We start from the raw sequence: 27,933 nt of genomic DNA on the forward strand, positions 1-27,933 counted from the left end.
CTGTCACCACTGTGCTCTCAGAATCTCTACAACTTTTAATGTGGCTCTGCCGTTTTATAAGACAGGGTGTCATTTTAAGTGTCAGAACATCAAATCACAGACAAAAGTACATTCATTCAGATACATGGCTCTAGAAAAACTAAGTACAAAAGGTTTACAAATACAAAAGTACATCACAAGAAGTTCCAATGTGTATTTCCTTAAAGGCAACAGTACGAAACAGTTTGATGGATCAGACTCACAACTGAATATCTCCTCACAGGACCAATAAAGCAACGCTGTCTTTATTTCTTTGCTTTCTTAGTTTAGCTTGAACTAAAATAGCAAAGTGTCGCATGCTATCTCTGATAAATGAATAATTGGTAGGCCTCGGCTCAGGCTGAGTGAAGTCACGCTACAGTGACCCAGACAGCCAGCAGACGGTGAAAATGCTGTTTAAGTAAGTTGAAGTCCAACAGCTGAAGTGAAAGCTGCCGACTGTGGCTCACTGAGGAAGACGGCACGTTGTTAATGAACTCAGCAATTCAAAACCTATGATTCCCTCTGCTGCTGAGAAATGTTTTTAATCTGAAAAATAAAAGAAATCTCTAATATTTACAAGATATTCAGAACTCTTCACCAGCTTAAAGTCTGCAGTCCGACAGTAGTATTTCCATTTAGAGCTGTTTAAAAATGTCAAATATCTCAAATTCAACTTTGGGACTTTACAAAAGGGGAAACACAGCGTTTCCCTTTACCTTATTTTGTAAATGACAACCATAAAACTATGTTGCTGATACTAGTGACAAGAGGAACTACACCATCTCGTGAGGACGGGTTATTAACCACCATATTGTAGTTATAGTCCATTGTTTGTCACCCTATAACCAGTTTCCTACTGCTCTTTTTAAACAGTACAGGTGTGAAAAGCTTTCAAACAAAATGAAGTCACTCGTAATGAAACTTTTACTAAAAATGATGATAAAGAACATACTTTTCTTTAATCTCCATACAAAAACATTCAGTAGAGTATAAAACAAATATTACAAAATAAAAATGATGATCACATGAGTTGCCGACATCATGCACTCAGCCATTGTAGAAGTGTTTACACTGTTTAGTGTAAACAGATCAGTTCATCTGCATGAAAACAGCAAGAAACAAACGTCCACAATTTAACTTTGGCCTAACAGATATCAGTAAAGATGCGGTTATCGTCTACACAGCACGTCTCCAATTTACACGGTTTAAACATGTCATTTAGCTAAACCACATACACAAAGAAATCTCATAAGAAATACATTGATTTATACATACATACATATAAAATATGTTCCCTCAGGCATTTGTGTGCTCATGGTTTTTCCACTGCAAAGACGGTTTCAGACAGCAAAGAAAAACAAAGTTTTAAATTAAAAATGTACAGCAAAGAGCTACATTCACAATCGATAAAAGCCACAGAATCACAGAATACATTCATAGAAATATAAATATTCACAGCACTCTTAGCAACTGATGGATGATAAGTTACAGCTCATGTGTTTAGATGATATGAGGATGAATTTTAGCCTGCAGACTCGTGGTTGATTGGACTAAATTGTGTTATTGAAGGCTTAATCAAACGCAGCCCTTCATATTTTTCATTGCCATCTAATTTTGGAGGACAAAAACAGGTCAATAATCAAACGCCACACATACTCAACCTGAGCCGAATGGCGGCGGGGGGCAGTTTGTTTTGATACTTAATTATTCACAAGCCCATCTGCATGTCAGCGAAGTTGAAGAAGCTGTCCACATCTCGAGAGGATGTATTTTTGTTGTCAGACACAAAAACCTGTGGACAAACAAAAATTTTCTAGGTTTGATTTTGTTTGTTACACAAGGAGAACTGATCTGTAAAACTAGAAAAAAGACACATGCCACAAATACGTTGCAATTACCTTGGTCCCACTGAAAACTTCATTAGAGATGTTCCTGCAGGCTTCCACAACTCCGTCACCATTAAGCTCCAGGGCGATGACAGGACCTTGAGCGGTGAGATATGAAAGTCACAATCCTACAGTGCAGTCCTACATTCTGTTACTTCACAGGCCCCACATTGTGAGAAGTCTTTTTTTGATTATAAGGCAGGTTGAGGATCCTTATAAATACTGTGAAACTGTCCAAACCCTATCTACAGAGAAATACACACTGCCTGTTTTCAGATACCGTGTCTTTAAACGAGCCATGGGGACTTCTGTACGGTTGTGATGTCACAACTACACTATAGGTGGGAAGTGGTACAGTGCCATTACAGTCATTCCCCGGCTGCAATGATGGTACGGAGACGCCGAGCGCACAGATGTAGAAGTCCCAGAAACACTGACCAATCAGAGCAGATTGGGCTTTTTCAGGAGGGGGTCTTAAAGAGTCAGGAGCTACTTGAACATTAAAGCATGAAAACGTGTTCTAGTATACACCTAAAATACATGAAAATATGAACCTGAAAAGGAGTGTCATATGTCCCCGTTAAACAAAAGAGTCTTGGGTGTCTTTACCCTCTCCCATTATCCAATAACAACACTATAACTGTCTGATAGTTATATTGATACTTTCACAGTATATATATATAGCAACTCGACCTGCCTTATGATAAAAACAAAACATGGAGATCTCACTTTTTAAAGCATGACAGACCCTTGAGTATTTGGGTGGAAAAATGAATCCGAAAGAAACAGCAGATTTTGAAATAACAACTTAAGAAATCAGATATTATTAATAGCAACATTTATGCCTTTTGGAAGCTTGCACACTGACCCACTTTGTCAGTTTTGACATTCTCAGACACAAAGTGCTTGTTTCACTCTGCTCTGCTGTAGTATTTCGGCACAACCCGGTACTCTCATGTAAATAAGCATGAAGTAGCTGTAGCAGCAACCTAATGGAACTACTTTGTCAGATAAGATCTAACATACCCATCGGAGTTCCTGAGCACCAGAACAAAAACTCACAAACATCACACAAACAGACATGTACCTTTGGTGATCCACTCCACGAGTTCCTCTGCATTGTTCTGAAACACTCTCTTTACATCTTCAGGTTTCATTGAGACTTCCTTCGTCTGGATCAGCACAAAGCCTTTAGCGATTGCCTGTGAAAATGAGGTGGATTAAGTTATAAGACAAACATACATGGTGTGCAGTGAACCTTTGCGTATACAGAGGAGTTAAACTGGATTGCAACAAGACCCATTTACATGCGGATCCAGTCTCATGCTTTTGTGACAGAGTAATGCATTTTTTGGCAACAACACAAACATTACTGGGATGTTTAAGTGGCAACACAGTCAGCTTAGCATGGAGGCCTAACATTTCAGATACAAATTCACACAAGCCCAAAGTCAGCTCAACAAAAGAACATTTAAAAAGAAGTCATACTATTAAAAACACTTAGAGAATGCTACACATATAAAAGTATCTAACACATTTAAATGTAACTTCTACTTGATTGCTTGGCTGGGTCAGTATCCACATTGACGTGAAACAGCCTCAGTTGAGGAGAAGCCGGCATTTAGACTCCGAGTCATATACTGTATATCAGAATGAAGAATTGGGTGGTTTGACAAGACATTTTATCTTTAATGCACTTTTTGTGGATGACAAACTCCACTTCCCTGACAATGCAACTCATTTGATTTGGCTGATAACCACCTTCAGACTGCTCTACTTGTATTGGATTAGTCCTTAAGCTTCCTCAGTGTTTAACTTTATTTAGGATTCTATGTTAAACTTACGTCCCTTGCATAACATGGTGGAGGCTGGCATAGTGAACACTGGTTTTGCTTATCAAACAATTCATTCTGCAGCCTTTTAAGTACGTTATCAGTGTTATTATTACTAGGGAAACTTTCATGCACGATCACAACCACCACACCACCACCATTTTTTCCACTCACATACTAAAAAAAGACTTGAGTGCTAACAAAAAAAAAGACTTCCCCTTTTGTAAACACTTCATTACCAACTAAGTGAAACCTCACACTCCTGTCCTTTTCATTCTTCTCACCTCATCAACCAGTTTGCGGGCATTTGCAGTGGCGTATTCTCCAGCGAAGAAAATGAAGAGGCAGGACTCTTCACTGTCCTTACGCCTCCCTCCCTTTGTCAAAGGCACAATGCTTCGCGCGGGGTCACCGGAGACTCGAACAGACTTAAATTCAGACTCGGGGTCTGGGTTCGGTATAAAATCCACAACTGCTGAAGCCTCTGGCAACAAGCTCCAGTTGTTCTCTCCGGACACCGGCGTGAAGTCGTGGATGTTGCTCCAGTTGTTGTTGAATATGCTGAGTCCGGCGTCCTTGAAGTGGAAGGCCAGCTCGGGGTAGAAGTACTGAAAGCAGCCGAACTTCATACCCGTAGATGACTCAATGATTGGCTGAGTGGCGCAGCACAAGAACACCTCCATCTTTTTACAGTCTCGTGTGCGAAACTGCTGGCAGGCCACCACGCACTTGATGTCTTTACAGTCTCTGAAAAACACACTGCCCTTGATAGGTCCTAGAACAATGCGGCAGTTGACACAGTCATCGATGGTGATAGTCGCGGAGTGGTCGAACACGTAGATGTTGCAGTTCTCACAGTCTTGGATGACAAACTGCTGCCCGTTCAGTTTGCCAGGCAGACGGCCCACCGTGACATCTTTGAGCCCTGTCAGCATGTAGTCTTTGGGATCAACCTGAGCAAATTGAAAGGTGACTGGATGAGTATTCAAAACGTATATTTAGAGATGTACAAATTTTCCTTTTTTTTTTTTTTAAAAGGTCCTTTATTGTAAAAAAAAGAAGAAGAGATTTTTATCAGAGCAAACTGGGCTTTTCGCAAAGGTGTGGTCTTTAAGAAACATAATATGGGTATATTCAGAGATTCTGAATGAGAAAAAACAACGCGTCTTTGGAATATTACAGCATGTAAACATGTTCTAGTAGAAACCTAAACCGTATGAAGCTGAACATACAGTATTTCCCCTTTAACCAAACAGGTATTGGATATAGATCCCCCTCCATCAGCCAGTAACATGACTGATTTTTAGTTGATTTTTAAACATACTTTAACCAATTGTGAATAGGATCTACTTTATTTTAGATTTCACTAACATTACAATTGTTTTTTCCTTTCCGTGCATGACTGACATTTCAGAACCTGCAGGTGTGTATCAAGCTATTCTCAGACAACACGACAGCATGACGTATTATTTGGTAGACCACAGTTAATGTGCAACATCCCCTGAGTCAAAACGGAAGTTGAACCAACGCACCACTGCCTAGTTAACGCCTATAATGTCAGACCAAGCCATGTTAAGCGTGGTCAGCTGTGGAGCGGTCAGCTACACGGTATTGTAATCCCATAATGAGATAAGACTGGGTGCATGGAGGGCGAGGCTCTGAGCCTGAAACTCCGGAGTGTTGTCAACATATAATGAGCATTGCACGCGTCCCCTGGCTATAGTTATGCAACAGTTAACATGTTAAAGCGGAATATTTGGAGACTGGGTGGCGCGATAAAAATGCTGCTGCGCAATCGATCAATCTCAGCACGTCAACAGCGTTGGTTTCAGGTTAGAAATACTAATGAGGACATAAGGTAGCGTTGCTGGGTACCTGGAGGCGACTTAACACGCAGGTTAAAATGTGTTAAACGGTCGGGCAAACTGGGTTTTGTTGGTGAAGACTTCCATTTGCCCCTAAGTATGAGTTGGTTTGATTGTATCGCTTCACTTTGTGTTTTACAGCTCATACGCGTTACCTTTTCTCTCTTGTCCCAGCTGTACTGCTTCGGTGCCTCGTCGGTGTTGTTGCCAAGGGGAACCGCGTTGCTTGTAGTCGTGGTTTCGACCGTCGTCGTTGTGGGCGTACGTTCATCTTTTTCGTTTGACTTTCTTTTGGATTTTTTCGAAAAGAAGCACCCCATTTTGGTCTTTCAGCGGCGACCGGGCAAGACCAGTCTTTCTAACCGTAACGTTAGCAGGGAGCACGCGAGTAACTGTGGGGCAGAGGCTTACGTGCACTTGAGTTGACAAGATTTGTGTGGCTTCCTGTTTCCCCAGCTTCGATACACTAGCCAATCACAGACGTCCATGGAGTGACGACATCACGTAGAAGAGTTGTGCACTCGTGAGGCGTTTGGGTACATGTAGAAAAGAGATGTTCGCCGGTACATTTTTATTTTTAAACATATTTCAAAGCGTGTTTAATATACATTAAATAAAAAAACACACACTTACAAGATGTCCTTTATAATCTTTATTAAATATGCTGGCTTCATCTAACGTATACCATCATATAATAGCTGCTAGTGTGAAACGACATGGCGTTTTATAGATAATGAAATTCATTCATAGTGTGTATTTTTTTTTCTGTGGCAAATACAGCTACAAGCCACACATCATAAAGCAGTGTGCTCTTGATTTAGAAAGATCTCAGCACTTGCACCGATGTCCAGGGTCAGACTCACCCAGGAAAAAACAAAAAACTGTTAATTTAGCAGATTATCATGAACGCACCATCATCTACACGTTAAAAAGACCTCTCTGGGCGTTGTTGTTTTTGCTACAAAAAAAGCTGCTTATACAAACTTGCAAGCTCCAATAAAACATCCATAAAATAATAATATAATCAGATGAAATAAAATGACCAAAAAGAGTTGTTTTACACACCAGCCAAGCTGATTTATTTGCAGTGTGTATACAATATGGAGTGTAAGTTACAGCTAAAAAAAAGAACACAATCATGCACAACAAACAACTTGTAACCATGTCCAACCAGACATCAGATTAGCTTGCAACTTAAGCCACTAGGTCACTCTAATAATAGGTAATCCTCCATCATGCCTCTGTGAGAGATGCTCTGAAGCTTGGCCTTTTTTTCCTTTTTTTAAATACTAAGCTGCTTCATTGATGGAGTAGTTGGTGTATATAGTAAAGTTTTTATTAAAGGAACACCTGAGCATCACATTTTTACAGCCCACTGCCAGTTTCTGCCAGTAACAGTTATATGAAACCTATGATAAAACATCAAGTGGTGAGTGTGATGACTAACTGGCCTCCAAATAAAATGTATTTTAAGTTGCTACCACTGATCCAATTGAAGATATTCACTCTCCCCATTCATCCACAGCAGTAGTCTACTGACTAAGGACCTCAGTGAGAAATATAGGTCTTGAAAATGGCAGTAAAGTCCTTAAATCGGTGTGAAACCATCAATCCCACATGACGGCGCAATGCATAACTGGATTAACTGTTGATTAGTGCAGTTTTAAAGTCTAAGGGGCCATAGAAATAGAATGAAAAAAAAATAAGAATAATATTGCTCTGGTTCCCTCTTGGGCCCCCATCCAGCTGAGACCCACCTCTCACCCCACCATTATAACTGTAACACTATCCAAACCGTGTGTGCACATACTTTTCTTGCAAAAGCTTGGAAAGTCCAAGCACATCCTACGTGAATTTCCTGTTTTGCAGCAGTGAACTGCAGATTCATCAAAATCTCAGGACAATGACTCAGTAGCCTTGTAGTCGGTGGACTCGGAGGGTGTCTGCGTGACCGTGTGATCTGCTCTCCGCCACAAGGGCAGCGCAGTCTCTCGGCGGCTTCCTCGCTCCTTCTTGTTTTTCCACCGCGCGGTGTACCTTTAAAAGGTTGAACTCGTCAGTGTGCGGTCTGCGATCACCGGATTGTTTCCCCGCTCGGCTCAGCTGTGTGTGTACCCTCCAGCAGTGACATGGCATAGAGGCGGTGTGCTGGCAGCAGCAGCAGCAGCAGCAGCAGCATCCTGCACCATGGACGTTCTCCGACAGCCGAAGCGGAGCGGAGTCTTCGCCGCGCTGGACACGATGATGCCCGTGTGGATATTACTGAGCGCGGTGTCGGGACTGAAGGCGGAGGACGGAGGAATGGAAGAACTCGCCACCGAGAAGGAGGCTGAGGAAAGTCACCGACAGGACAGCGTGAATCTGCTGACATTCATTTTACTGCTGACCTTAACGATTCTCACCATATGGCTTTTCAAGCACAGACGGGTCCGTTTCCTTCACGAAACCGGACTGGCAATGATTTACGGTGAGACTCACGGGTTGTCCGTTGAATACACAAACACGCACGCACACGCACGCATAGACTACACACTCTCCTTCACCGCCTCCCCGCAGGTTTTGCGTGATTCAGTCTCCCTAGTGGTTGTGCAGAGGCTGCACCGAGGAGCCGCAGCTGAGGACACGGAGATGATGAAGGTCTGAACAGAAGCACCGACGCGCCTCCGCATTTCCACCAGCTCACACTGCTCCTAATTGGTTGGGCCGGTGCTAATTTCTAGAAGGTGCTGTCGGCTGCTCAGCCTCGTGTCTCCACTAGGCTGGTGTATGTGCAGCTGTACCCCTGACTGACACCTGGAGGGTCTTATACAATGTTTGCGGTGTAATAAATCAGATTACAGTGACCCCAATTAATGCTTTTAGGCTATATCGTTTTATCTCATGATGACTATTATAATACAGGGTAATAATATTAATCTTATACAGTTGTTGTTATTGTATAGTCTCCTTCTGAAATGCCTCAGTAGGCCTACTTAAGAGGACATTGATGTAAAGAGAGGACACGTAACAGAAAACTGTATAAAACCCATGTTTTGCATTATGTTGTACTAACCCTCCACATTAACTAGATATTCAAAGTGCAGTCAATAGAAAAGGGATGTTTTTCCTTTCCTTGGTCGGTTGGTTGCCACAGAATCATAAAATGAAAGATAAGGAGAGCAGAGTTCACCACATTCATGGGTCAGAAGCACTGCCATCAGCTGGGGTCCGCATGCCTTTCTGTGCCACTGGGTTTCTGTTTATTCCTCCGGAGCACAGGATATTCACTGAATAGACTCAAATGCTACAGAGGTGAATCTATTCCTAGCTGCAGAACAACAACTGCAACAAAGTCTGTTTTTTTATCATCTGACTATGTAATCCTAGTCAGACCACTGTCACACGTGTGTGTTCAGTAATGCTGACAGAATTACTTCGGTATTCTCAGTCTAACATCTGTATCTGTAGTTTCTATCTAACAGCGTGATCCCAGTTTGTCATTGTCACTTATTAACCAGAGAGATCACATGAACAACACAGACTTTGATTTCTTGTTAATGCTTCAAATCTAGACTGATCTGGGTTTTCCCCAGTCAAGCTTTGTTGGTTTATTGACCGTGTCCTGGCAGTCTATGTCAAAAATAGAAACTGACAGTGTAATACTACAACAGATATTTACTATTCCCATCATTTTACAACAGGTGTAAGGCTAATGTGCAGGTACAGAATGCGTTATGCACATTAATAAATTATGGATTATATAGTGACATTGTGTTAGAGCACACTGTTTGTATTTGTTGGACTATCATCAGTATAAAAGTGCTGCCGAGTGGAAACATCGTCCCAATATTGATTTGCTGTATAAAAAGCAGACTCTACAGAAAACCTTGTGTTTTCAGTGGGTAATTTCAGTCGGTGTCAGATGGCATGGCAATCAAGACAAATCAATGATTCAGAATGAGTTAATACAAGTATTTGGTGTCAGTTTAAAGGAACAACATGATATATTGCAGGGCAGACACAATATCAAATGCTCATTTTCCTTTTATGGTGCTTCTGGTTCAAAAACATAAGACCTCCCACAGCTGGAAAGAACCTACAGTTTGTGAACTATTTTAAGTATTTTTTGGCAGCTTAACAGGCGGATTCATTCTCAGTAATTACTCAAAGACAACCTCTTTATCTGTTGCAAAAGTGTGTGCGTGTGTGCGGTTAGGCTAAAATGCAGAGTGTAATGTACGTGGTTAACCCTCTGGTAGAAAGAGCGAGCGCAGTGCTGGAAGCTTTGCTTTGCCTTGTCTCCTGCAGATAACTGCTGTCAGATCAGAGGAGTTATGTTCCCTGCTGCCTGCCTCATTCCTTTCTTCTTGGCTTTAGCTCTCCCCACAAGCTCCTGCTTACCATCTCCCCATTTTTCTTCCTTTGCTCTGCTGATCTCTGCGTGTCACGGCCTAATCCCAGCGGGCTTGTAAAGCAGAAGCACCTAGAAAGTGATTTACTGGATGAGATTGAATTTGTTGTTTTATTTTGGGGGTAGTTTGGGTACTTTGTTTGCCATACAATTTTGTTTTTGTCTTACAGTCATCATTCTCTCCTCTGATTCCCTCAGGTTTGCTGGTAGGTGTGATTCTGCGGTACGGCATCCCCGCCACCAGCTACCACAACAAGACACCCCCAAGCTGCACGCTGAAGGAAGGACCTGTCAGCACCCTGCTGCTTAATGTCAGCGGCAAGTTTTTTGAGTACACCCTCAAAGGGGAGATCAACTCTAGAGAGATTCACAATGTGGAGCAGAACGATATGCTGCGCAAGGTAACAGTCAGAAAAAAACATCCATTCTCCAGTCCTGATTTTGACAGATTTACCCTGTTTAATTTCTCATCTTTTCCAGGTGACATTTGACCCTGAAGTATTCTTCAACATACTGCTGCCTCCCATTATTTTCCATGCTGGGTACAGTCTAAAGAAGGTGAGGTGCAGCATGTCAAATTTGTGAGGTTGAATTTGTATGATGCACAACGTGATACGATGTTATTGCATGGGCCATCTTCTGCCAAAAACTTCTGTCTCATTGGTGGTTAGGTAAGAAAACCCCTCATTGGCCAGACAGACAGCGTTCAGTGTTTTCTGAACATAAGTGGCCCTTTTGAGGGGAAGTCCAGAGCAGATGTCTTTCATTTCCTCTGACATTTACCTTGGCAAATAAAAACGTCTGACACTGACAGTATGAGCAGTTTCTGCTTTCGATTGTGGTAAAGCAGCAGCTTTGTTTTATTTAGGGAATCCTTGGTGTGGCTCTGTGATTTTCATTATCATCACCATATTTATAGTATGTGAATTTCAACTAGCAGGTGGTACTTGTTATGTATGAGGATTGTGGGTTGAAGATCTCCAGCACAGGTGCTTTAGTGCCCTGACCTTGAAATAAAGGAGTGTGAAGTTTAAACACTTGGTGGCATCTGATCTATGTTCTTATCCAATTATACTGTGATAGATGATATCAGGGAGTAGTCAGATAAATGAGAGGGAGAGGCCCTGTGCTTTGCTGAAGTAAAGAGCATCTTATAATGATCTGACCATGGGTTTCAGTGAAGTGGTTGAATTTAATTGAGTTTTTAGCCAAGCTGCAGCGTGGTCGATTTCTCAGCATCTATTGGACGGCTTGCCAGTCAGACTTTATACAGACATCCACGATTTCCGGAGGACCAGTCCAAATGTTTTTTGCAATCCCCTGACTTTTCATCTGGCACCACCAGCTGGTCCTAACTTTATTTGCTGTTTATGATTAAATACCTGCATAACGGTATTCCCGTCAGCCTCAGCTGTACTTTTTGCTTAGTGCTAAATAGCAAATGTAGGCTAATGTTAACATGCTAATAGTTCCCCTCTCTTCATTACCCATAGTTGTACTGGTAAAGCCAAATATGAAATGGCCATGTCATATTTTCTTGTTTTTGTTTTGGGTGTTGTGACATTTGGTGAAGATTCATTGTCTCAAAGACTCGTCATTGCTTTGCTAGTATTGTAGAACCGTGCATCGTTTTTATTGAGCCTCTGCAAGCCCCCCCTTATATAACTCCTCTAGGGGTTGCACCCCTCAGTTTGTGAACCACTGAGCTAAACTAAGCTGGTGAACATGGTAAACATTTGTTACCTTCGAATGGAACTCATTAGCTCAGATTTACGACATCGTAAGTTGAGCATACCACTCATGAACTGTAAATTTCCACTAACTAGGTTGTGATTACCACAAGAGGGGTGCGTTCATAAACATGGTAAACTGGACCCCATATGAAGGCTGCAATAATAGGCCTATACTTGCTAAACATCAGCATGTTAGCATTGTCATTGTGAGCATGTTAGCATGCTAGCATTTAGTGCAAAAAAGTACAGCCTCACAGAGTCTGTAGAATCCTGTCTGTGTCCCAAATTCACACTACAGTATACACTATATACTTGTTCTATATAGTGTGTATACTGCATGCTAACTGAATACAGTATTAGTCATCCCTGTCTGTTAGAAGATTCACTCATTGGTTGACTTTTATTTATAAGGCTCTACTTGGTTTGGTCCCATCTTATCTCAGAATTCATCTTGTTAGGAATCATGGACGTTTTAGCCTACGATCCACTGGCTTATTTGCTTTGACTGTCCCTCGTGTCTTCACAGAACTGGGGAAAAAGGCATTTCGTTATGCTGCTCCCTCTGCACGGAACCTCCCTGCAACGATGAATTCAAAATGTCGGACCTGATATCTCTTGATAGCTTTGTCGAAATTCTTAAAACCAAAGGACTCGAAAGCATTGGGCTTTGTCCATGTTTCAAAATCAGATGCAACACTTCTTTAATCTATCTCTGATTTTTTATTTATTGAACAAAATATTATTTATACCTATATCTGTATCTCTGCTGCCTCTTGGCCAGGTCGCTTTTACAAAAGAGATCATGTATCTCAATAAGCTTTACCTGGTTAAATAAAGGTAAATTAAAAAAGTATATTATGTATTATATATTATATACCACATACTATAGTTATGTTGTTATATATATAAAAACATCAACATACTTAACATTTTATACTAACACAAAGGGATATAATATGCGCAACATCACACATTTGTCACCGCCAGTTCAACTTCACAAACAGAAAGTAAAATGTCCGTCTTAAGAGTCAACACTTATTGGTTTTCTAAGCGCTTTCTAGCTGTTTCATCACCACGTACAACTCTAAACCTTTTTCCAGCCTCCACTCCTTTGGTGTGACTTTACTTGTGTCAGTTTTCCAGTGCAAAGATGACATCACATCATTTGTTTGGTTCCAACAGTCCCAAGACTTTTTTGTTTTTCTGAAACTGTGATTTAAGATGGAATTTGCTGACTCATATACCCAGTCCCAGGAAAGAGGAAGCAGGAGTTCATGTATTATTTATTTATTTTAAATTCATCTGTTGCAATGTGAGTTCATTTTAAGCAGAGTGTTAACAGCTTTAGAAGGATGCAACATGGCTCTAATGTTTGTGTGCCTCTTTGGTTGTTAATTTGTCCATTCAGACCATCGTCTGCTCTAGATCTCTATAGCACACATTGTTGTATCTGCTGTGCAAATGTTGACATAATTCGCTGTGTGTCAACTAACTGTGCAATAGAAGATCAGTCATGGAAATCCTGAACATAATCTCAGTATTATTTCTTCCGTTCGGTTCGATTCTTGCCTGTTTTATTTTAAAAATATCACTGACAGTTGCTGAGGAAAAGGCCCACTTCCTTGAGAAAGCTGAATCAGCATTTTTGTTTCTGAGATACTAGATACTCAGCTATGAAAGTGATTGTGAGATGAATTTGTGTTGCACTGCTTGTTTGTTTTATAACCGGTCAAACAGCTGAATCTGTGTTTGTGTTTCTAGTCCTGTTTGACAGGGAGTTACTCGCCCACCCGTGGCTGTTACTGACCTGGAGTGGCCTTGCACTTTTGAATTGATAGCTTTGTACACTTTTTTAGAACATGTACATGAATTCTGTTTTTCCTTTTTTAAAACTTATTCTATTATTCTTGTTTTCCAGAGACACTTCTTTAGGAATATGGGCTCCATCATAACGTATGCGTTTCTTGGCACTGCCATCTCATGTTTTGTTATTGGGTGAGTGTCCACTTTCTGTTTATGAAATGTCAGAAACTTAAAGGTCCCATATTGTAAAAAAAAAGTGATATTCTATATCTTTTTTTTATTATAAATCAGGTCAAGGTGCTATATAAATACTGGGAATGTATCAAAACGCTCAATCCACAGAGAAATGCAGACAGCCTGTATTTAGAAACTGTGTCTTTTAACAAGCCGTCACAACTTCTGGATGGTTGTGATGTCATAAATGTAGGTTAAAGCAGCTGCTCCTTCCCTGTTACAGTCATTCCCCACCTGCAAAGAGTGCAAATGCGGAATACCCGTAAACACTGACCAATCAGAGCAGACTGGGCTTTTTCAGGAGGGGGTCTTAAAGAGACAGGCGCTAAAACTGAGTGTTTCAGAGAGAAGGTGAATACAGGTATATTCAGACAGACAGTAAGAGTAAAATAATGTGTTTTTTAAAATTAAAACATGTAATCATGTTCTAATAGATACCTTAAAAAGTTAAAGATGAAGACTCCTACTGTTGTTTACCTGCTGCTTGATCACAACGCACTGCCCCTTTTTGGTCTCCTCTCACCTGGATGTCCGTCTCCAGGAATCTGATGTACGGCGTGGTCAAACTGATGCAAGCGGTCGGACAGCTAACTGACAAGTTCTACTACACTGACTGCCTTTTCTTTGGTGCCATTATCTCGGCCACAGACCCAGGTACAACACCTGCTGACATCAACAGGGGTCATGCATTGCAGTTTTATTTCTGTGTGTGTAAAATAAGATGATGTTTGAATGTGTTTTCCATCTTTATCTCTGTGTGTAGTGACCGTGTTGGCCATCTTTAATGAGCTCCACGCTGATGGGGATCTCTACGCTCTGCTGTTTGGAGAAAGTGTTATGAATGACGCTGTGGCCATTGTGCTTTCCTCGTAAGTAACATTTCTGCCTTAACAAACCTACATCTGGAATACTTTCCGTCCTACTGTAGATGAAAGTCTCCCTGCATGGTTTTAAGGCCCTTTTTCCCTCCTGATGTTGAAATTCAACACTGAAGTGTGAGGCAGAGCAGTGCAGCTTTGTGTTACTGCTCTCGACAGACAAACAGCACTCTGCCTCCCTCTACTGGAACAACAAGTCACCGGCTGCTAGAATTCTTTCATGAACGATGATTGTATTCAGTTTTGGTATATATGTGAACAAATCGTGGACATTCAGTTCCCAAAAGAGCTTTAATGAGATAAGTGTGAAGCAATCCAAAACATCATTGATTGGTAAACTTACGACAAATATTGAAATTCCCTGTCATACCATGATTTTCTTGTGTGTATTTCAGGTCTATCGTGGCCTACCAGCCCAGTGGAGCGAACACACACATGTTTGATGCCGCAGCCTTTTTCAAGTCAGTGGGGGTTTTCCTGGGTATTTTCAGCGGCTCCTTTGTGATGGGTGCAGCCACAGGAGTCGTTACCGCTCTCATATCCTTCTCTGATACCCACTCTGAAGCGAAAATACAAACAGGAAGTCTAATTTCCATATTGATCAAGTTTTCTTGGGACAATAGGTGTGTTATAGTCGTGGTTGGTAAAGATCCAAAAACAGTGTTGTGACTTTAACTCAACTCCCACGTCACCAAGTTCACCAAGCTGCACTGTTTCCCGCTGCTGGAGACGGCGCTCTTCTTTCTCATGTCCTGGAGCACCTTCCTGCTGGCCGAAGCCTGCGGGTTCACAGGTGAGCTGTGCCAGGGCACTGCTGTGAAGGAAGTGGTCAGGATGTTAAAAGAAGTCGGCACACTTGTGTCTGACTTCATTTAATCAAATATTGTGGAGAGTCTCAGTCATCCAGGTCATCTAGAAAAGTCAAAAACAACTTTCTTTAAATTCTTTAAATGATTCAATATAAAGCAGGTCTTCTTGCAAATCAAGGACCTTTTATTATTCAGATGTAAAAATTTCTTTTCAAATATTCAGCCATTTCATCTTCATTTTTGTTAGTTTGTGAGCCTATTTTCTCTATAACAGAACATTAAAGGGGTACCTTGATTTAGCGTTCTATATGGTCCGTAGATTTGCAAGTGACACAATATCAGCAGAGGCCGACATGTGCTTAATTATTGTCTTTGTTTGGTCTCCAAAAACACTATCCTACATTTCCCACAATGCAACTCAATTGCATCTTTCATTAGACCCTCCCTGCCTGTTAAATGCCTTCATCTTTTAAACTGCCCCTTTAAAAAGAAAACATGATCTATCAGAACATTTTCTCTTTTTACATTTACATTTTATTTAGACAGAGTTTTAATTCCAAGAGTTGATTATGCTGGATAACACAATTATGAGCAGTTTAAAATAAGTGCTGTAAACCATCCTCAGAGAGCTGAATCTGTTCTGCAAATTAAATTTGACAAGGACTTAGGTAGAGATTATGCAGCAGATGTGCAGCAAATGAAATTAACAGATAATATTATACACAGTAGCAAAGCAACAAGAGGACTGAAAAGCTAATATTTGGTTCTGATGTCTCTAAATGGGCTCACCCAGCAGTGCAACTTTTTCTTTATTGTTTGAGTAGTTGCATTAAGGCTCCTAAATGTGTGTTTTTGTGTGTGTGTTGTCCCACAGGCGTCGTCTCCGTGCTGTTCTGTGGCATCACGCAGGCTCACTACACCTACAACAACCTCTCTGCGGAGTCCACAAAACGCACCAAGCAGGTAGCATCTGACCACTTCCTGCCCATTTATTTTTGACAGTTTTGAACCCCCCGATATACGAACAGGGTGCTCAGCCCCGGTGCCAGATGGCTCAATGATCAGCCCGCTGTGACCTTAATCAGGGTTGTTCGAGGACATCCCTCCTGACACGACTATTACACAGAGGGGGTTCAGTCTTGAGGACAGGGTGCAGATTAGCACGTAGACGACATGCAACGTGACACATTTTGGGATCAGTGTTCCAAGTATTCTAGCAGGCTCTTGTTACACAGTTTCAAAGAAAGCTACACACACACACACACACACACACACACACACACACACACACACACACACACACACACACACACACACACACACGTTCCACTGGTAAGGTTAAATCCTCCCCTTAAGTTAAAACAGAAACAGGGACAATTCTCCCACTTGCATTTCCATTTTTGCTTCCTCTCGTTCTGCGCCTCCCGCTCAGAGCAACATGGAAGCAGCCAGGCAGCCTGCCTCTCTGTATGAGAGAGAAGAGAAGAAACAACTCCCAAAGCTTTTCTGGATTCTGGGGGGATATGTGGGGCGCTTATAGTAGCTCAGAGAACAGCAGTGCAGTGTGGAAACTTCCTGTGAAATTCCCTTGCTGAATCTGAGCATTTTAAGGCTCTTTCTTTTACTCTTTAGTTTTATCCTCGCTATGTATTTATATGTTTCTAAATTGAAATGATGATGAATATTATATTTTCCACGCAGCTCTTTGAGGTCCTTCACTTCCTGGCTGAGAACTTCATCTTCTCCTACATGGGTTTGGCTCTGTTCACCTTCCAGAATCACATTTTCAGCCCCATTTTCATCATAGGGGCTTTTGTATCCTTTTAGGGCACAACGAGCATGCATTTTTCCCTGCTCCCCGTTACCCTGCTAATAGAGTTAAGATATTTCCACACGTGCAGAACTGGGTCATAGCTGATGACTTGGAGACTGTTTATGATGTCCCTGTAGGCAGGCCAGAGTTTTGTGTTATTTACGTCAAAAAAGATAATCATATCAAATTAAGAAAGATTTTCCTGCTTCACTATGAAGTTCACCTTCATGTTTTACTTTAGTGAGGACACACCGCTCCGAGTCTTCTTCAGCATTTGCTTGTTCAGTCAAAGACTTCTTAACCTGCCCGTCAGATTGCCATATTCATCGGAAGAGCTTTCCAAATTTACCCACTGTCCTTTCTTCTGAACCTCGGCAGAAGGCACAAGATCAAAGGAAACTTCCAGCACATGATGATGTTTGCAGGTATAGAGATTTTCCTCCCCTCATCATGTCATTTGTCAAGACTGATCCATTAATTGACAGCTTTAATGTGACTGGATGATAATTTGATGTGAAGGTCTGCGTGGGGCGATGGCGTTTGCCTTGGCCATCAGGGACACTGCCACTTACGCCCGCCAGATGATGTTCACCACCACACTGCTCATTGTCTTCTTCACCGTCTGGGTGTTTGGTGGTGGGACGACCCCAATGCTGTCCTGGCTACACATCAGGTAACAACGGTCTTATGTTGAACAAGACAATCTGACCTACTTTTCACCATCTCCTCTGCATTTGGATAAATCTACAAAGTCCTCATAACTAAACATTTTAAGGCTATTTATTTTGTCTAAATTACCTTTAAAGCACCCATTTGAGTGTATTAAATTGTACAGTATATTAATGTATTAAATAAAGTAGTAGGACAGACAGACAACTAGTAAAATCAAAATAGGCCACTGTTAATTCCTGTAAATAAGTAATCACCATAAAGTTTATTCTCTTAAAAGATGTTGAATGCATTGAATGTATTTTGTCAGTAGATACTGCATTATTATCACATTATCTGATGAATGTTATATCTGCATTTCTTTTCTATCTGTCCCTGAGTTTCCCAGACACCCTCTCGTTCTCACTTCATAGCTTCAGTGCTTCCTGCTCTCTGTCTGTGTAGAGCAGTTATACGTCGAATGAATTGTCATTTTCTCCTGAGACATATAATTCCTCTCTAGTTGACATTATTAAATGAATCTCAGGATGCCTTCCTGGTGGTGTTGTCCAGGAGATGGGGCCAGAGATCTCCATCGCTGCAGACTCTCCCATGTTCTTCCATCCAGAGCCTATAAGTCACAGGGGCGTGTTGCGTCCCGGCATTTTCTATTATAACGAGCCTTATTCACTTTCAGATTTAACACTTAACTCTAAACATCAAGATCATCCCCAAGCCAGAGGTGATGCCGGATCTTTAGTTTATCACCGGGCCGCCGCACCACAAGCTGCTTGATATGTTATATTAGGAGTAGGACTGATGCTTTAGCTATCTGTCTGTTTTTAGCCCGGCCTCACTTATTTTTGTCTGTGCATGCTGCACTGGGAGCTTCCATTTGTCATAATAAAGCGGATTATGGGCAGGGGATGTGTGTGACAGCAGCAGAGGCAGTCTGGGTGAACAGGCTCTGTTTAATATGAGTAATGCCTCCTCGAGCCGAGCAGGAACTATTGTGTTAGGTGGAGGGGTTTTGAGCGCTGCCAAAATCTCCCCCATGAACTCATCGCCATGGGAACTGGGACATGCGGTGCATGGCAGGCGGATGTCAGCCGTGCTCTGCAACCATGGTATCGTCATCATAGCGATAGCAACTTGCGCAATAAACACATTGACATTCAGTGAAGTTTTGAGTTAGTTCAAAGAGAGAATCAATATAAAACTGCACTTTAAAATGTGTTCATTTTAAATAAATTTGATTTGTTTAATAGGTTTTTGGTATTAGGTATTTATTTGAATTACATGTTTTGGACCTTTGGACATGAACCAAAGGTGAACCCTCACAGTCAATTGGTTCAATAAAATAATGTTGGAAATCATTTTTTTATACAACAAACAATGTGTTGTATTTGAGCAGTATACTGAAAGCAGCAGAAAGGCAGAACTGAGTACAATATTTAATATCTGTTTATCATTGTTATTAATGTTGTTATTGTGATATTCAACAACTTTATCACATATTTTCCTCACATCATGACGCCCTACTATATATGTGCATGAATGCACACATTTCTACCCTTAATGATGGAAATCTTTCAAAGCCCTGAGGAATAGTCAGACCTTACATTACATAAGGCATTAAAAATATGAAAAAATAATAATTCCCCTGTATTCAATGTTGAAGATTACATTTGAAAGGTGTCATTTACAGTTTTTATGACACAGTCCTCTGGCTGATGAGTCAAAAAGAAGCAGCTCTGACGAGGCGTTAGCTTGATGAGCAGGATGTGATGGAGGACTGGTGCTTGGAGAGCAGGAATGTGGTGTGAGAAGAGATGCTGCTGGTTTAGGTAATTGGGTTTGGATGGAGGGTTTGTAAGCAGGCGGGCGAGCAGCTCATCACTGAGTCCCGGCAGTGCAGCCATGGAGAGAGGAGGAGATCCAAAGTTGCTCATGCTGAGTCAGGGAAGAGCTACTGAGCTGTCAGCTGTAGAAAGTTTTAAGTGTTCTTCAGTGTGCCTTGTTTCCACTGCATGGTTCAGCCCGACTCAACCCACCTTTGGCACCAGGTCCTTTTCTCTTCTTCTTTTCCACTGTGGATTGTTCCTCGACTCTCAACTAATCGCCATAGCACCGCCGTGTGAAACTGCCATGACATTATTTTCAATGCCACGCTAGCTGAATCCCCTCATCTTCAACCAAACAGGTTAACAACTGCACTCGGTCAACTGTACAAAGTGCTGTTTATGAGGCTGCCATTTTTAAAAATTTGGGTCAAATGAATAAAAAACTTGCGGCTGCTATTGTCGGTAGCTTGGCAGTTTGAAAATGGCGGACTTGTGCAGGAAGTCTCGTGTTGCTCTATCAATCAGTGGTCTGCAGTGTTTTAGCTCCACCTTCTAGTATCGACTCAGCTCGCTTGGAACCTCGACCGAGGTGGTACCAAAAAACTACCAGTTACTTACCAGTTTCCAAGTTTTGCTAATGAAAACCAACCATTCAGTGGAAATGTGCCATTATATTATCTATTTTAACATGTGCTTTTTATTTATTTTATTTAAAATGCAAGTTTATTTCATTTTTTATATATATGTATAAAGTACATATGAGCATCTTGAGGAAAACTTCGCTTCACTAGCTTAGTTTGGATTTTGGTAGGACTTTACTGAATAAACTAGACAAAGAAAATGTGAGTGTGCTTAGAGCTGAAAATTAATGAATAATAATAATAATTATAATCTGTTTTATTCATGGGTGCCTTTCACATCACTGAAGGGAACCTTACAGCAGTAAACCAGTAATTAAGAAATAAGAATACAGAAAGCTACACAAAAACAAAGAACAAAAACAGCAGAAGTGAGAAGGGCATGGTCAGAGGGAATAAGCTAATCTAAAAAATGAAGAAGTACATTTTTACGGATGGTTTGTGGGAGAGTGCTCAAGAGGCGGGGGGCTGCACGGCTGATAGTTAGGTGAGGTGGTGTGGAGCGTGGAGGAGGAAGATCGGAGGGTCTTGGAGATGGTGTGGGTGGGAAGGAGGTCAGAAAGGTACGGAGGTGCGATGTTGTGGAGAGCCTTGACAGCAAGAAGGAGAATCTTCTAGTCGAAGCAATGTTTGATAGGAACTCAGTGGAGTTGTTGAAGGACATGGGTGATGTGATCTATGGAGAGGGTTCTGCTGATGATCCGGGCAGCTGAGTTCTGGACCAGTTGGCGTTTATGGAGAAGCTCGAGAGGGAGACCAGAGAGGAGAGAGTTACAATAATCTATACGGGAGTAGTGCTGACCGATGACATGTGAGCTTCAAAGGATAACGTGCTGTTGAGACGCCTCTGTACTTAGGAGGAGGGACGATGGAGTCGTCGATTGTTATAGAAAAATCGTCTTGACCAGAGTTGATTTGGATGCGACAAGGAGAACTTCCATTGAAACACTGAAAATAGCTGACATAGTAAAAGAAGTTGAAGTGCTCACAAATTGCAGTTAAAATGGCAGCATGATAGCAGATGAACTCCCTTAAACAATATGAGATAAAAGCAGTGGTACGCTTGAACATCTGCTGAGCCTCTGTGCCAAGACAGAGGGATTAGTGCATGTCCCTCGGACACAGGATCATATTTGGCAGAGAGAATGTTGCCAATTACTGTTGTGACAACACTGAGCGGTCACTGTCATCTGGTTACACTCTCCTTTACGTCTAAATCTCTGTTCAACTAACATTGACTAGATTTTGACCCTCTAAATATGTTTGATGTGCTTTTGTCTAATGTGTAAAGATATAGAAACTTTGTCATTTTGAAGCATAACTTCTAATAACATACAGTATAATCCCCATCTGTGTCTAAGGTTAAGCTCAAATGTGAGTTCAGAGATTTGTGTTGCATTGTGACAGTTTCAGTTCCTCATGAGTATCTAATACAGCTATTGGCTACGGCTACCAGGTCCAACTAAAAAAAGATTTGCTAAATATACCGCCGACTTAACTGTTTATGGCGTGACAGCGTCGGGACAGCGAAGCATTGTATGAAGCACGACGGCAGCCTGGGAAGTGGGAGTACTTCCGGTGCTGTATCAATGTGTACAAACTCTGAGGCAGCAACTGGTGTTGGGGAAGTGTGTGGTTGCTTCAGATGGGAATCTTTCTTTTCACGGTTTACTTCTGTTTTTCTGATGAAGGGGAACAGCGGGCAACTATGAAGGACCATGGGAAAAGTTGAGACTCTTAAAGGGATATACTTATTCATAGTGTATCATCTACAGTAGATGGCGGTCACCACACTCCCAGTTTGAAGAAGCAGACAGGAGGATAGGCAGTTCAGAAATGTACTGCTGTTGATGGGGGCAGCAGTTAAATGTATTTTAGCCAACTAAAGTAAATCAACATCAGTTTAAGTGCACACTATATTTGGAATATTTCCTCTGCTTTATCTTGCAGTCAGACAGCCCTTTTCACAGAGGAACTGAAGCCGTTACTTCTATGCTCTCTTCAAAGCCACCAGACTCCACTGACCAAACAGTAATTCTGCCTTACAGAACACAGGAGTTGTTCACTTAGTTTGTTTGTGTTGTTGTGTGACTTTAGTGTTTTAAAGAGTTAGTTTGGATTCACCGAAGTCACGTAGTAACAAATCCCATGTTCTGCGAGGTAAAATTACTGTTTTTGTCAAAGGAGTCTGATGGCTAACTGTCTGAGGGCAAAGCAAAATGATTTTCACAATAAAACAAAGCAGCAGAAACACAAAAAACACAAGTTGTGCAGGTGAGATTAAAGAAAAAACGTAGACGCTTATAGAAGAAATCTGACCTCAATATGTATTACCAGTTTAAGCAAGTACAAAAGTCATGTGATCCACAAAAGTAAATGACAAGAAGGACAAGTCATACACTGACTATGGATAAGTACCATATGCATCTCCACTTTCAGGATAAAATTAAGCTGATTTGATTCTTGAAAAGCAATTTATTAGGAAAGCAGGTTTGGGCACCACTGAGCGAAAACATTACAGCGTCACACACCAGCCCAGCTCTGGTGGAGGTGCTGCTGCTTGAGGAGTTACTGTTGCATGATGCTTTATTCACAGCTTTCTCTGGGTTACGTGACAACCTGAGTCCGTCTCTCTGTTGCAACTGTGTGTTTTTCACACAACGGTGCAATGAACAAATCACACACTGTTCCCCAGAAACAGCTTGACAGACCTGTGTGAATTGATTTGAAAAGTATTTGCAAAAGAGGAAGCTAAGAAAGAAACAGCTGTGCCACGATGGTTCCTTCATTTTGACTTTGTTCAGGATAGCATGTCTTCCCCAGAGGACAGAAACCCTCCTCACAAAATTGCTCGTGAGGAGTATTTGATGGGTTTAAGGAGAGGAAGAAATGTTTCCAGGATTAGGATTAAAGGTTAGTCAGTCAGTGGAACAGTGTGTGTGCGTGTGCGTGTGTGTGTGTGTGTGCGTGTGTCCGTGTGTCCGTGTGTGCGTGTGTGCGTGTGTGCGTGTGTGCGCGTGTGCGTGTGCGTGTGCGTGTGTGCGTGCGTGTGTGTCCCTTATCAGAGGAAACGTGTGCTGTGCTTGTCTCTTCGGGGGCCCCCCAGCAGGTGTGTCTTAATCTCAGACCCATTCCTCACAGATCCTTCCTGACACAGAGCCAGCAGGCTTTGAGCCCCTTTGTTTTTGCAGAGTCCTCGACCTCTGCACAACCTCAACCCCCTGATGATCCTGTGCGTGAATAAGTGTGTTGTTTAGAGAGGAGAAATTCCTAACAAGCAGTCGAATTGTGCTCCTTCTTAAGCTGCCAAGGTTGAAAGCAGAAAGAAAATGCCTTTTCTCAGTTCCAAGGGATATATCGTCTGTATGGCTGTTATAAAGTCTAAAGATAAAGCCATGCACCTACTGTACAGACTCAGTTGTAGTTTCAGATGAAACCATGGACGGCTGCACGTCTCTGTTTTGGCCTCTGTCCACGAGGATTACTCAACTGCTCCAGTCAGAGCTGATGTGAATTAAAAGTGCCCCTTTAAAATCTGTTTGTGTTCAGTTTAATCCTTCTCTGTTGGTAAGAGACACCAGGGGGGCGGATTATGTCCAGCTATGAAGACTGAATATATATATATATGCGGCAGTCACTTAAAAGAAATTAATGAAGCTTCTGCCGGCAGCTGATTAGCTTAGCTTAGCACACAGTGCAGGCATAAAGCCCGACAACCATCCAGTGACTCACCCCCTTTCTGGCTCTGATTTACCCTGATATTCTTAACCTAACCCGAGCCGCTCAAGACGACTGGGATTGGTTTAAAAAAAACACAAACAACCCAGAGCCCCCCCCCCCCCCCCTATACCAGAATGTTAACTTGTGCAGCCAGATCATACTGAAACAGGGCACTGTGGAGATGGATCTGGCTATATGAGACTAGCTAGTAAGTGACTGTACCTGGACAAGAAATAGGCCGGCACGCAACCCCCATTAAAGATCCAGGTTAGACGTTTTCCTCACTGCTCCCAGTATAAGATAAGATGTTCCTTTATTAGTCCCACAAAGGGGACATTTCTTTTCACAGCAGCAAAGTGGTTAGCAAACATAGAAGAAGCATCAATAGAAACAATAAATTGTAAAACATATAGAAAAGAATATGAACAATACAAACACAGTGCGGCACGGTGGTGTGGTTGTTAGCCCCGGCTGGGGCCCTTCTGTGTGGAGTTTGCATGTTCTCCCCGTGTCTGCGTGGGTTTTCTCCGGGTTCTCCGGTTTCCTCCCACAGTCCAAAGACATGCAGGTGTTCGGTTCATTGATGACTCTAAATTGCCCGTAGGTGTGAATAGTTGTCTGTCTCTGTTTGTCTCTATGTGCCCTGTGATAGAGTGGCGTCCTGTCCAGGGTGGACCCCGCCTCACGCCCAATGTCGGTTGGGATCAGCTCCAGCCCCCCCGCGACCCCGATAGGGACAAGCGGTTTAAGATGGATGGATGGATGAATGAACACAGGGAAATATAAGAATAACAGGAACAATATATACAGATTTTTTAAAGTATTTTAGATTAACACTAAAGCACAGAGGAAAAATAAAAGTATTGCACATTGTGATTGAAATTGTCATTGTATGGTGCTAAGCTAACTGGCTGCAGGCTGCAGCTTCATATTTAGTGTGCAGAGTGTGGTATGAGTCTTTGTCTATCTCTTGACAAGAAAGAGCTTTTCCCAGAAGACACTAAATGATTGGGGAAAAACTGACCCAGTTTGGGTCAACAGACTCTATTGTATTGGTTAACTTTACCCAGCACCAATTAACCAAGACAGTAGGTTGTCAGTACAGTGATATAAAAAATAATACAAAGTTAAAACAACCTATTGACTGGTTGGATTTGTGACCCAACATCAATGCTCTATTGAGCGATAATGGGTCCATTTTGTCCAGGGAGCAAAAAATATGAAAATCCCCACATAATTATTTCACTCACATGATAGTTTTTTTAGTTCTTGCATGCTGAAATGTCTCTGTGTTTCGGGTTCAGGGGTGACTTGACTTGATTTCCTCTATCAGTGAAAATCTGTCTTTTTATAGGGTTGTGGTTTCAGTCACGAGCCAAAACGTTATTTGCTATTTCTCATCTCTCCCCTGTGTGTTTTTCAGTGAATTAAACAAACCGCGTCATATCCTACCACTTCTCACTGTTTTCTGTGGCTGTATTGAGCAGCATTATTCAGCCACTAAAAGGTCTAGCATCAGTGCTCCGACGTGTGGGTCTTCAAAGCATTTTTTGACGCGTAAGATGACACAAAGACAACAAAGCTTCTCTCTCGGTGCAGTAGCCACAAAAACCAACAGGATTGTTTTTGTGTCAAAGCGAAGCGTCTACAAAATCATGTCAAATACGAACAAGAAAGAACTGCAGAGGAAGCAGGGAAATCACAGACCTCCAGTATAAGGGGCTGACAAATACTGCCGACTGGCATCTTACAAAATATGAGCCACATTTGTAAGTGTTTGTAGTTAAGGAGTTGCTTCAGAGATAAATAGCATTTTCATAAGTTGCTCATATTTTCTTTCTCTCTTCCTGTGTTTCAGGGTTGGAGTTGATCCAGATCAAGACCAGCAGCCGTGTGGAGACAGTTTCCAGGTCTTACAGGGGGTGAGTATCTCACTTAGAATTCATTTATCATTCGCTTTCAGCCAGAGCTGCTCTCACTGCTGAAACAGTTCCACTTCTGCAATTTTATGTTGATGTGGAGCACAGTCAGCAAGTCTGAAGACACAGAAAGTTACGTTTGTCGGCTACAAATGACTCCTTTTCTGGGAGCGATTAGGAAATATGTTGATATAACAGACCGTCGTGGCCATGTAGGTTGTTTGTGCAAGCAGCCAATCACAACCAATATTTATGTTTGTTGTAAAGCGGCGACCCCTAGTGGCTGTAGTAATTATGGCGGTAGCTGAGGAGGAAGTTAGGTAGTATAAAAATGCCCAAGTAGGAGGGAGGTCGGCAAAGTGATTCTGTGTCTAGAGACAAAAAAAGCTTTTTGTACCAGGCTGCAAACATGTTTATTCCTGCTGTAAAGTCGGGCCTTTTAACATGGGGGTGTATGGGGATTGACTCACTTTTGGAGCCAGACTTTAGTGGCCATTAGGGGAACTGCAGTTTTTGGCACTGACATTTTTGCGACAATTTCAGCACTGTAGGTGCGGGGTAACTACGTAACCATGTCACAGATGTAACTATGTCATGGACTTAAGTTTTTGACAAACGTATTCATTTGAATCCAAACCACGACCTTTTCCAAACCTGACCAATTCATTTTTGTCCTAAACTGAACCAAGTAATTATGTTTGATGTTAACCCGTGTCTAAAACTGCGACTTTTTTATACATTACATTAGATAACGGTCATGTACGTCATTTTGGAAGTCATTGGTAAACTACCTAGTCTGTTGTCCAGGTATGAGGACGTGTTGGATATAATTATCATTTAAGATGAGAAACAAAACAAAACTCAACCAATGGAACCAAATTCATTGGATAAAAATAACATCAAACATTTAAGCATGATATCTAAATATTCTTTTTTCTCCAGGATGGCCCTCAGGCTGAAGGACAAAGTAAAACCAAACAGGAGAGTGCATGGCTCTTCAGACTGTGGTACACCTTTGATCACAAGTATCCTTTCTGTACCCTGCTATACGGACCCGAAGAACGTATGTGTATCATTTGCTTTTAAGGCTACTACTACCCCGTCTTTATTCTAATAACAGATGCCACATTCACTCAGGATGATTGTGGGGGACTATTTTCTCTTTGTACACTGTATAACCCATCAAAGTCACAATCACAATTAGTGTCTTTATTGGATCATCCTGGGATATGGGATCAAAATGACATGCATGAATCCATAAAATGTTTGTTGTCCCTACTCAGTCAGGTACACAGCCTCAAGTATATGTGTTTAGCAGCACATCCTCCCATTTCCTCCCTCTTTCCGTCTCTGCTGAACAACTGCCTCCCCAGGTGGCTGATTGTCTGCCTGCTTTTGAGCGGAGCAGCTGTGTTTTACAGTGGAGACTTTCTCCCTGGTGAAAAGATGCAGCTGAAGCGAGCAGGGTGGATCTCTCTCACGTCCTAGCTCTGCGGAGGCTGAGGTAAACACGGGGACTTTATTTGTGGGTAGCAGACTGTGCAATGGACTGATGATTTCAACAACTGAGTTTGATTTCTGTTCAAACATACATGTTTTGACAGGGAGCAGACTGACACTCTCTGGACCCGTGTCCCGACCAGTTAAACAGGGAATTGGGTTTTGGGTTTTCCCAGAATGCAATGCAGAATGACTAATTACAAACAAGACGCTCTCGGCTGCACTGCTGCCAAACATCACAAAATTACTCTACCCTCAGCTGCTCACAGAATCTCATTAAGATTTAAACTCCAAATATATCCGTCTGGCAGACTTCCTGGACAATATTAAACCATAATTCATCATTTGACAAGTTTTTTTATGGCGGATTACTACAGGAGGAGAACGTCTTAGGAAATGA

At 41.8% G+C, this 27,933-nt stretch overlaps 2 protein-coding genes across 2 annotated transcripts in view; one reads left to right on the forward strand and one right to left on the reverse strand.

Moving 5' to 3' along the window:
* Positions 1–95: 95 nt before the first annotated feature.
* rp2 (RP2 activator of ARL3 GTPase) lies at positions 96–6,018 on the reverse strand. Its single transcript, XM_083940213.1, has 5 exons — positions 5,760–6,018; positions 4,024–4,692; positions 2,995–3,109; positions 1,920–2,005; positions 96–1,813 (listed from the first exon to the last, which is right to left on the reverse strand). The coding sequence occupies exons 1-5, from the start codon at positions 5,922–5,924 to the stop codon at positions 1,730–1,732; spliced, it is 1,119 nt and encodes a 372-aa protein (XP_083796339.1). The 5' UTR covers positions 5,925–6,018; the 3' UTR covers positions 96–1,729.
* A 1,703-nt stretch (positions 6,019–7,721) lies between these two features.
* slc9a7 (solute carrier family 9 member 7) overlaps positions 7,722–27,933 on the forward strand; it is a 29,293-nt gene continuing 9,081 nt past the window's right edge. The window contains exons 1-14 of the mRNA XM_083911634.1: positions 7,722–8,071; positions 10,193–10,395; positions 10,475–10,552; positions 13,646–13,722; positions 14,306–14,418; positions 14,528–14,633; positions 15,038–15,179; positions 15,330–15,435; positions 16,326–16,414; positions 17,153–17,266; positions 17,578–17,689; positions 17,784–17,937; positions 25,973–26,036; positions 26,976–27,058. Coding sequence (XP_083767760.1) covers positions 7,792–8,071; positions 10,193–10,395; positions 10,475–10,552; positions 13,646–13,722; positions 14,306–14,418; positions 14,528–14,633; positions 15,038–15,179; positions 15,330–15,435; positions 16,326–16,414; positions 17,153–17,266; positions 17,578–17,689; positions 17,784–17,937; positions 25,973–26,036; positions 26,976–27,058 — 1,721 coding nt within the window. The 5' untranslated portion in view covers positions 7,722–7,791. The remainder of the gene's footprint in view (positions 8,072–10,192; positions 10,396–10,474; positions 10,553–13,645; positions 13,723–14,305; positions 14,419–14,527; positions 14,634–15,037; positions 15,180–15,329; positions 15,436–16,325; positions 16,415–17,152; positions 17,267–17,577; positions 17,690–17,783; positions 17,938–25,972; positions 26,037–26,975; positions 27,059–27,933) is intronic.

The sequence above is a fragment of the Echiichthys vipera genome (genome assembly GCF_963691815.1).
Source record: "Echiichthys vipera genome assembly, chromosome: 3".
NCBI lineage: Eukaryota > Metazoa > Chordata > Actinopteri > Perciformes > Trachinidae > Echiichthys > Echiichthys vipera.